This window comes from Pundamilia nyererei, unplaced genomic scaffold (assembly GCF_000239375.1).
Source record: "Pundamilia nyererei isolate P.nyererei 1_Seehausen unplaced genomic scaffold, PunNye1.0 scaffold00003, whole genome shotgun sequence".
Lineage (NCBI taxonomy): Eukaryota > Metazoa > Chordata > Actinopteri > Cichliformes > Cichlidae > Pundamilia > Pundamilia nyererei.
This window is the reverse complement of record NW_005187404.1, coordinates 5,806,087-5,816,482: the sequence shown is the minus strand read 5'-3', so window position 1 is coordinate 5,816,482 and position 10,396 is coordinate 5,806,087. Positions and strand designations below refer to the sequence as shown.

Genomic DNA, 10,396 nt, shown 5'->3' with positions numbered 1-10,396 from the left:
ATATATATATGTTAATTATCTCACTGTAAAGGTGCAGACTCACTGTTTTCCTGTTTCATGCCTTTCTCGTAACGCATGTGTAAAATGAATATGATTCCTATCTTGTAGCTCTCTGCAAGAGAGCAAATGAGCATGTTTCCCGAAAATCTTCTATTTCTACTCTTTTTCAATCCCAGAATCTTCTCTAACTGTTGGTTTTCTGTCTGACAGAGCGGCAAGAAGCCAAAAAGGTGAGCAGGAGGAAAGTGTTTTGCCAGATCACACAGCATCTTTTGGAAAACCATGAAATGTGGAAAAGAGTGCTTGCTGCAGAAGCCCAGGAGGAGGCTCAAGAAGAGAATCCAAACTGCATTGGCAAGCCCAACGATCCAATAACAGCCATTCACGAGGAAGAGGAGGAGCAGGCAAGCAAAGAGGAGTCGACTGATGGCCTTAATGAAAGGGAAGAGGTGCCAGCTATAGAGGAAGAGGAGATCTTTCCACAATTGGACACTTCAGGAGAAAAAGAGGAAGAACCTGAGTGAAATGATGAACTCTGACCTCCTCTTAAACCAGGAATCTGAACGTTGTCCAAAACGTTTTTGGGTTTTTTTGTTTTTCTTTCCTAACTAAACTCTTTATATGGTAGCCAGCACATCACTTTGACACAACACTGTAGAGGATGTTTTGGGTAAAATGTGCCTAACAAAAACAGGGTTGAGGACAGGGATAAACTCGTACCCAGTGCATCTGACGAGGAGAGATGTGAGATGAGCAAGAAGATGAAGCGACAAATGAGGGAAAATAGAGAAAAACTCAGACTGAGTAATCAAGATGGAGTGCATTTGTTTGTTTTGCTGTTTGTTTTAGTTTGGATTTGGCACCCAGACTGCTCATCTTGCACTATGGGCCAACCACGCTGATTCACATCTTCACTCCACCAGTGAGTAATACACTGTCACCCCGCTCCCCCCCTCCCACACACACACTCCTGTCTTTAGTTCCCATGCTATCAGCACACTTTGGAGCCACGCAGCTGCTCGAGGATGTGCACCAGGCCCCTTCTCCGTGAACACAATGGGATGAAAGCCAGCGGAAAAGCCGTGTCCACTGAGCCTCTGCCACGTGAATTTCAGGAGGAGATTGAAAAAAAGAGCCAGTGGTCATGCATTGTGTACACACACTTCACACAGACACACACAGTGCTATAGCAGAAACACACTCCATGCTCAGAACAGATAGGAAGTTTAACAAAGAACTCTGTTGCACCAAAAGCTTTATTCTCATTCAAGGAAAAACATACAAAGCAATGTTTTGTTCTCGTCAAACAATGTTAGTCAGCAATCATTTCTCCCTTTCTTTTGTTATAATCGGTTCAGCGCACCTACACGTTTCCAGTCTGCATAACTCAGGAAGGCAGAAACCCTTAGAGATCGAGAAACAAAAAAAGGACCTCTAGTGTTCTTGTCCTTTTACTTGTCACTGCTTCTGCCTTTTTTGTCACTTCAGTGCGTCCCCAGCAGAGTGTGGGTCTCTTTGTGCAACACCTAATGCACATTAATGTTAATCACACTACAGCTAACTCTCAAGAAAGAAACCAGTCGGTAATATAAGGTGTTTTCATATTGCAAGCACATATAATCTGTGCCCACATTTATGGGACCTCTCAACTTGGATCAATCTTTAAGGGATTTGTTAAAGAGAAGAGATTCTGTTTCTCTCCAGTGTAACTTCTAGGCTGGTATGTAGGCCAAATGTTTCAGAAAGTGCAGTAATCCGCCATAGTGGACTAGGCCAGAGCTGAGTCACAGCTCCAAATTACCCAAGAAGATTTACGTTAATAAGACATTTCAACACTGTGAGGCTTATTGCCATGCAGGAGGTGCTGTGCGCCCACAAAAAAACTATACATGGAAGCGTAGGACCGGGTCCACACGCATAGGGGTATTCTTTCGAACAGGGGTTTTCTTTTGTTGTTCTAAGTAAATAAATCTGATAAAACACCCTTAAAATGTTTCTGTCCACATGAATGCAAAAGCAGTTAACGAGCCAAAAGTCAGTGATGTACATCTACAGTTGCTTAAAATTGCCTCATGTAAACAAAAGATATGATAGCGTGAACTTTGACCTCTCGAGCCAAAAAACCTTTAGAAAGAGTTTAGAAATATCAGCACCATGAAGCCTATCTGTGTTTTGGAGTGACTTTTAATGATACATAGAAAAAGCTGTTAAAATAACTTTAAAGAACTAGTTGTTTCACTTCCATAAAAAGCCAAAGAAAGTTATAGTGGAAACAGTAAGCCCCTTACATTTCTGAATCCAGCTTAATAATTAACCACATGTACACAAATATATGATATTTACTATCTATTTATTGAATGATGTAGTTTACCTACTATTTTTTAAGAGACTATTTCTCTTCACTCTTTTATTAATGTCACTGTTTGCGCTCGTCTTTGATGTCCTTGGACATTCATATTTGCTGTAATGGAAGAAAATGTGTGAAAAAAAAAGAACAGCCTCGGTAATGAGGCTTATTAATGGAAGAATCCTTTCAGCTGGACTTGGAGCTGCTCATGAGAGGTCAGAGGGGTCTCAGATCTTTGTCACAGTTCAACTGATTCTTTCTGGTGTAAGTCTTTGAAGATGAGCCAGTTCAGTTGGATTCAAAATCATGTGATGATCCACTTCTCCAATTCTCCAAACCGTATTACAGGGATATGCAGTGTAGTGTATTTGATCTGACATCAGAAAAGCAACAGGGGCTCTTTGTGGATTCAGATCTCAAGAATTTAGGTTACTTAGTTTCTTCATGCAGTGAGTTGTAATGAACAGTTGTTTTTCTTTTATCATATTTGCAAAATAAAAAATGGATGCATTCATTTTGACAAGACTTTTTTTGGGAACCTGCCTGACACTTGAGGTAGGATCAAGGTAGAGATATCGAAGAGGCAGTACAGCATTGTTGACCTGTAGCAATGGGTTTTCTGCTTCTGTGGTAAATCTCTGTAGCAGTTTGACAGATTTTATTATTTCATAACGCAACAATTTCAAATCCCTCAAAGAGTGTAAACAATTTGAAGCCACAGACGTCACGCGTGACAGGCTAGCTTTGGCTTGGCAATTCTACTTGTACCTGAAGTGATTAGACAGGGATTAGAGGAGAGCATTAACAGGGCGGAAACATTTACAATGAAAACAGCAGCGCTGAAATTAAACCTAAAAAGAAAACTGTGACAGAAATATAAAAAGCAGCATTACACTTTTCAGTAAGTGTACACTTTATGCAGTTAGATGTTAAACACTGGATCTCAGTCACTAAGAAATCCATCAAACAGGCTTGTTTGCTTATTTTTACTGGCTACCTTTACTTGTCCTATTGTAACCCAATTTCTTAACTCAATTAGAGTTTTGCTAATACTCTGGTAATACTGTGTAAATCTGCAGCTGTATCCATTGCACTGTTATCAAAATGTCCATTGTGCAAAGGAGGGCTAAACAGTGCAGCATAATTCCCTTTACTGCTTATACCCTGTACTTACAAAGGAGTGCAGTACCACAGCTTCTTTTTTAATACTATGAAAAAAAAGGCCTGCACTAACTAAATCCTGGGCTTTTTGTTCATGTTTCAGTTCAAGTTGAAAGCCCCTTGGTGTTTGAAGTCTTTTTTATTTACAGTTGCTATCACTCAAACTCAAAGAGGGAAAAACTTAATTAGGTTTTCATTAATAAATTATATGTAGCAAAAACACAAATCAGAGCAGAATTACCTTCAGCATTGATGTCAATCACACAAAAGTCCCTGACTAAAAATCTTTTTTTTTTTAAATTTGACAATTAAAAGAAAAAGGAAGAAAAAGTAAAAGCAAATCGATATGTGATTTGTTTGGTAGCAAAAACTGCAGCACTAGTCATATTTGCATATTTGTAGCATGTGCGGCAATCCGCTCTTGGCTTTACGTGTCACTTCCTGGACCAGTCGTCTTCCACTAGCCTTTCTTTGCATTGGCTTGTTCTGATAGGTTCGCTTATAGCAGGTAAAAATGACCTGTACACACCAGCTGATACACAACAGAGCAACACAACTGTAGATCAAGACATTATTTAGGTTTGCAAGCTTTTAAACTTGAGTTTTAAAAGAACATCGACCCACCTCACTGCAAGAAGCTGCAAGCCTCCTGTCGTACACGTGAATGAGCATGAGCGCCATGCGCTGTAAATACCTGATGCACTATAGAGTATATCAGTACCTCACGTATAATCTAATGTGAACTCTACTACATTGGATATTTCATGTTTCACACCTGTATGGTCCCATTCTCCACCTGTGTTTGGGGGTTTTGTAGACTGTTTCAGATCTCTTTACTTTGTTTTCATTTATCAGAAATTTGAAACTTAACAGATCAGTCAAAAGAGAAATTTACCCTTTGGACACTTCAAAGAGACTTAAGTCAAAGCTGTGATATCGTTTCAAGTTGTTATTTGGTTTATTATCATATTCATTTCAATAATCCAAGAACGCTGCAGCGTGTTGCTGTGTAACATTTTAGGGTTTTAACTAGAGATGAATGATGAACCGGTCAAGGTTTCAAGGGTCACGTGTTTTAGCTTCTCACTACAAATCATATTCTTTAATCGTTGCTAACCATATTTCAATAAGGACAGATCACTCGGAAGAACTGAACATAATTTATTGAGAAAGAGGAGTTAATGTGTTTGACTCCGATGAGCCATCATGGCAGAATGGAATCCTAGCAGTGCAAGGATTTAGGACAGGACCCACCGGCGTCTAGATGCTGGTGGTGGCAGTGAAGACTGAGGCTTGAATAGAGCTCTGACTGAAGTGGCTGAGGTGGAGATGGGAAGGAGGTGGTACGCAGGAAAGACAGTCTGAAAGGTAGAATGACGGAGAGCACAGATTTAAACCATTCTAAGTGCAGGCTGATTGGCTCAAAGAAGGCAGGCGAGAAGATGATTGGACTAGTGTAATGATGTCAGGATTGAGAATGACAGCGTGCGAAAGGGGTAGACGTGTGAAGAGAAAAGCAGCCGAACACCCAGGAAAAGCAGGCAGATGGGTGAATACAGATCTTCCTTATTGAACTAACTTAAGCTTCATTTAAATGTACGCTTTACAGTTTTAGATTTGAGTCTTTCCTGCATTTCAAGGCAGCCGTTGGTTTTGTTTCATATATGCACAATAATTAAAGAAGAAAAATCTGTTAGCACATGCTAGAAATTTACTCGAGGTTGACAACGCATTCAAGTGAGAAAAACAGTTATTTTTGCTAATGTTTTAATATTGTTGAATCCATCATGTAATTTAAATCGAGCTTTGCATTATGTCAAGAAAACTTCATGAAGACCTAATGTTAACTGAGACGTAATAGATAACTTTTAAAACGTTTTGCATAACTAACAGGAAACCAAAGAAAGCCTGTTTTGTGAAACACGGCTGCATTGTGTAATTTAAAGTATACACTATAGCTGATTTGGAGTAAATAGGCCGATACATGGAAAGCTAGCGACATGGTTAGCTGAAGAATCTGAGTAAAAAATTCTTTACTAACACAAAAAATGTCACATCTGTCAGCTTTTTGTTCTTTGTCATCACAGCAGCACTGGTCAGTGATTTGTACCAGGCAATCACATGGCAGTCATAACTCTTATTTTCTCTTAATTGAAAAAAAAAAACAATATTAGAAATATTAGTTATAAAAAAGAGAGGAACAAACAAGAAAACTGCAGGGTCACAAACTACCCAGTTATTTCACTTTATAAGAGCCAGCATGAGCCAGTTTCCTTTAAATGTTGAGGGGAAGATTGCCAAACACTGGATGAGCTTGTGCAAACCAAAGAAACTTTTTGAACGATGTGTTTTTTTGTGATTTGCACAGAAACAAGCCCTAAAAGGAGCATGTTTTTGGTCAGTGTTATTCCAATACTGGTGAGGGTATCTGAATATGCATATATATTTTGTTCTGTGAAGATAAAAATGAATTCAAGAATTATTGGTATCCATCTGGCATCACCACCGCTCACGGTGACGTGCACGTTAACTGCCTGTTATTCTTTCACTGCCATGTCAACAGGCACCAGTAGCAATGTAACCGGCCTACTGTTCTGTTCGTAGACTGAAGCTCTTGTACTTGTTTTTTTCTTTTCTTATTTGAACCAAAAAAAAAAAAAACTTTTCTTTTTGTATTGTTTGTTGTTTTGGCCAATTTCAAAGGGGAACATGCTCCTGTGCCATTTTCACATATATGTATGTAGACATTGTTTGAATGCTATATTCGTTAGTTTTCCTCTTTTGTCAGAAAGGAAACCAAAAGTCTTTTTTTCACAACTTTAAGCACGATAAAGGAGACTGGTATGTTTTTATCTACTATAGCAGGCACTTCACAGATTCAATTCTTTCCTTCTCTTTAGTATCTTGCACTTAAACACATGTAGCAATACCAACAGGATGAAGAAAATGTGTGATTCACCAATATTTAAGTGAAATTTGACATTTTATTTCAAGATATTGTTTGACTTTGTATAAAAAATATATACTGTACAGATTCAAAAGTATATTATGACAAAAAAAAACTTTTAGAAAAATATTTATTTTTACTGTTTTGAAATTTAGACACAATACTGTAGCTCCTCTATTGCCAGACTTACTGGAAGTGCCTCTTGATAATGTATTACAAAATAACTATACAATATATTGGGATTATTAGAACCTGTCACTAGCAGAGCAGTGTTGTTGTTGTAATGTGAATATTGTTGAATAATAACATTTATAAATGCTTCACGTGTGTGTCTTTCTTTGGTCATTTCTCCAAAAACTCACAGGACTCGCTCTTTAAAGAAATACACAGATATGTTTTATTATCGTAATGTGTTTTCTGCATGACAGAAATTTGAATTTATAATTACACTTTAGAATGTACAGTCACCGGCCACTTTATTAAGAATACATGTTCGACTGCTTGTGAGCGCAAAGATCGATTATATGACAGAAACTCAGTGCATTAAGGCATGCAGACATTGTCAAGACAACTTCCTGATGTTCAAATCGAGCATCAAAATGGGGAAGAAATGTTATTTATCTGAATTTGAATGCAACATGGTTATTGGTGCCAGACAGGCTCTTCTGATTGTTTCAGAAACTGCTGATCTGCTGGGATTTATCCAGTGAGCGGCAGTCCTCTGGGTCAAAATGTCTTGCTGAAGTCAGAGGTCAGATGAAAATAGCCAGAAAAGTTGGAGCTGACAGGAAGGCAACAATAATTCCGATAACCACTTGCTTCAACCAAGGTGTGCAGAAGAGCATCTGTGAATGCACAGCACACTGAACCTTGAGGCAGATAGGCTACAGCAGCAGAAGACCACACCGAATGCCATTCCTGTCAGCTAAGAACAGGAAACTGAGGCTACAATTTGTACAGACCTATGAAGAAATTGGACAACAGATGAGTGGGAAAATGGTGCCTGAGTCTCACTTTCTGCTGAAATATTTGAATGACAGAGTCAGAATTTGCATAAACTACATGAACAGCTGCCTTGTATCGATGGTTCAAGCTAGTGTTGGTGCAATAGTGTAGAGAATGTTTTCTTGGCACGCTTTGGGCTCCTTAGTACCAACTGAGCATTGTTAGTGCCAGAGTCTACCTGTGTATTGCTGCTGACCATGTCCATCCCTTTATGACTACCCACTACTACTACTCTTCTGATGGATGCTTCCAGCAGTATAAGATATCATGTCATAAAGCTCAAATCATTTCAAACTGGTCTCTTGAACATGACAACCAGTTCATTGTATTGAAATGTCCTCCACGGTCAACAGATTTCAATCCAATAGAGCAACTGTGGGATATGGTGGAACAAAGGATTCACATCGTGGATGTGCAGCCAGCAAGTTTGCACCAACTGTGTGATGTCATCATGCCAATATGGAACAAAATGTCTTCTGCACTGTTCTGGACAGAGATCGCACACGTCAGTCCAGGATCCATCCTGAGTCACTCACCCTGTTCACTACCCTGTGGTCAACGTCTGAGCCAGTATGGCTTCAGTTATACTGTATGACTCTCGCTCATATTCGAGGTAGGCTTGGGTAGCATGGGGGCTAGTCTGGGCCCCCCTACTGGATGCACACACCTTGGATGCTCACAACACATGAAACTGGGTTTAATCTTACTAGTGATGTCATGTTTTTGTTGTTTTAAATGAGTATTAACTCAGTCCTTATGTTCTTAAAAGTCCTTTAGACATATAGCTCTCTGAATAATTCTATAATTCTAAACCTTTTTGTCAAATTAATGGAATTTTTTAAAAGTTATTAGTATTTACTAATTCTGATGTAGACAGTCAAATAAATCAGCTGCATCTCCTCTCTAGTACAGATTGAAATGTGTTTATTAATCTTGTTTTCACTAAAGCTGCCTTTCTCTTGAGGTGGTCTTTGTCAGATTGATTTTATGTCAGCCTTTGGAATTTACTGGTGAGTGTATTAAATATCATGGCACATCTTTTCTACCATTTGCTCTGTGAACTGAAAATATAGGACAAGTTTTGCCCTTGATCTTTATGATGTGCTACGTTTCAGTCAGATGGTTTATGCACAAGCCAGTGCCCTACATTTTTCTCTCAGTTTTCATTCTGTATTCTGCAAGGAATACATGTACACTCTCCAGGGAGACGCTTGCTCTTTTCCCCATCACTTCCCCCCCCCCTTCACTCTCAGTCAGTTCTGGTCATTCTGTCCTCTCTCATAATCTCTTCTTCCCTCCCACCATCTCTCCATCTCCACACCTATCAAAAATCCCTACTTATTCCCTTTCATTTGTTCCTTCTTCCCATAATCCCTGACCTTCTTAAATCCGACTTTGTGACTCCTGTGGATAATGACTATGCCCAGGAATCAAGTGTAGTGAATCAGAAGGAGGGACCATCACTCACACGCCACCATTAGTTCATAGTAAGCCAGTTCAGACCGTTCGCATTCCCTATGTCATCTTTAATTTATCTCACTATGATCACTTCTACACGGACTAAATCTGAAATCTTTTGCTGCATTTTGACCTTTCGGTTCTCATTATAAGTGGGTGTTTACCACAAGCTGATAAATGCAAAAACACCTTAGTTTACAGAGCCTCCAAAGTAATTATAAAGCTCTCGTAAAGACACAGAGACGATAAAGGAACCTCACTCCAGTTACTGTGGGGACTGTGTAAAATTACAACGTTAGATAGTAAAAAAAAGAAAACTGGATTGCTGTAGGTGCTTTCCTTTAAATGTCAGTGTTGAAAATGTAACATAAAAGAAAATTTTGGACAAAGCTTGAATTTTGAGCTTAACAGGTGTGCAAAATGTTTAGCACACCTGTTATTATATTTTCTTCTTTGCACAATTAAGTAACGTGGGGACCCTACTGGACACAACACGTGAAACTGGCCTTAATCTTACTAGTGATGCCATTTTTTTATTTTTTTAAATGAGCCCTTAAGTTCTTAAAAGTCCTTTAGACAAAATATCAAAACATAAAGTTCTTTAAATAAAGAGCTTAAGTTTTGCCTTATCTGTTATAACAAAAAGTATTATGTTTCAACAGTAAAAATATTAATTTGATTAAGAGGCTTGTGCATATTGGTGGATTATTACAGAAACATAAAACATGATTTTGATCATTTCCAACACTCTTAATTTTAGACATCTGTTAAGCACTGGATAAAAAGAAAATGCCTAAGAATGCAACTCCAGATCCATTTTGTAGATGTGTTTGTGTTGATTTATAACTCAAAATGTCCAAACAGATTGATTGAAGCATTGAAGATAGAAAAACTAAAACAAATCGTAAATGCCCACAGTTTAAGATTTTGACTTTAGTCACTGTGATCAGTGATGTCAAAGGCTGCCGACAAGCAAACAGGAATAAAAAATCTCCCAACAAGATGCTTTGCAAGCCCAACGATTAACCGACCCAAACCTTATACCCAACTGAAATTTCTCTTTTACCTTTTATTTCAACTGTTCTGCTATAGCTTGTCTAGGACCTTCGAAAGAACAATTTTAAGACTGGCCAGAATTATTAAGGATTGAGCACCCTTCTAAGGACAAATTCCATTTTAAAGTAATCAGAAACGGCCTGAAAGGAAACAGAGGCATAATATTACCAGAAATAATCAGGTTATGAATAGCATCTTCAGAAGGAGGGCATGAGGTAGCGCCAGTGCTCACTGGACTAGAGTATTATCTTACAATCACAGCACCATTAAATGAGAGCATGGACAGAACCAGAAGGAATGATTTTTATTGTACATTCTACATTAACATTCATTTGAAAGTTGGATTGTGAAGGATAAATTGCATTGTCATAGATCAAGATAGGAATAAATAAAAAAGCATTAAATATATACAAATATATACA

At 38.4% G+C, this 10,396-nt stretch overlaps 1 protein-coding gene across 1 annotated transcript in view; it reads left to right on the top strand.

Annotated features, from left to right (window-relative positions):
• Window positions 1-6,509, top strand: part of LOC102210275 (cGMP-inhibited 3',5'-cyclic phosphodiesterase A-like) — a 79,255-nt gene extending 72,746 nt beyond the window's left edge. The window contains exon 15 of the mRNA XM_013911282.1: window positions 211-6,509. Within this exon, the coding sequence (XP_013766736.1) occupies window positions 211-524 (314 nt within the window). The 3' untranslated portion in view covers window positions 525-6,509. The remainder of the gene's footprint in view (window positions 1-210) is intronic.
• The last annotated feature ends 3,887 nt before the right edge of the window (window positions 6,510-10,396 follow it).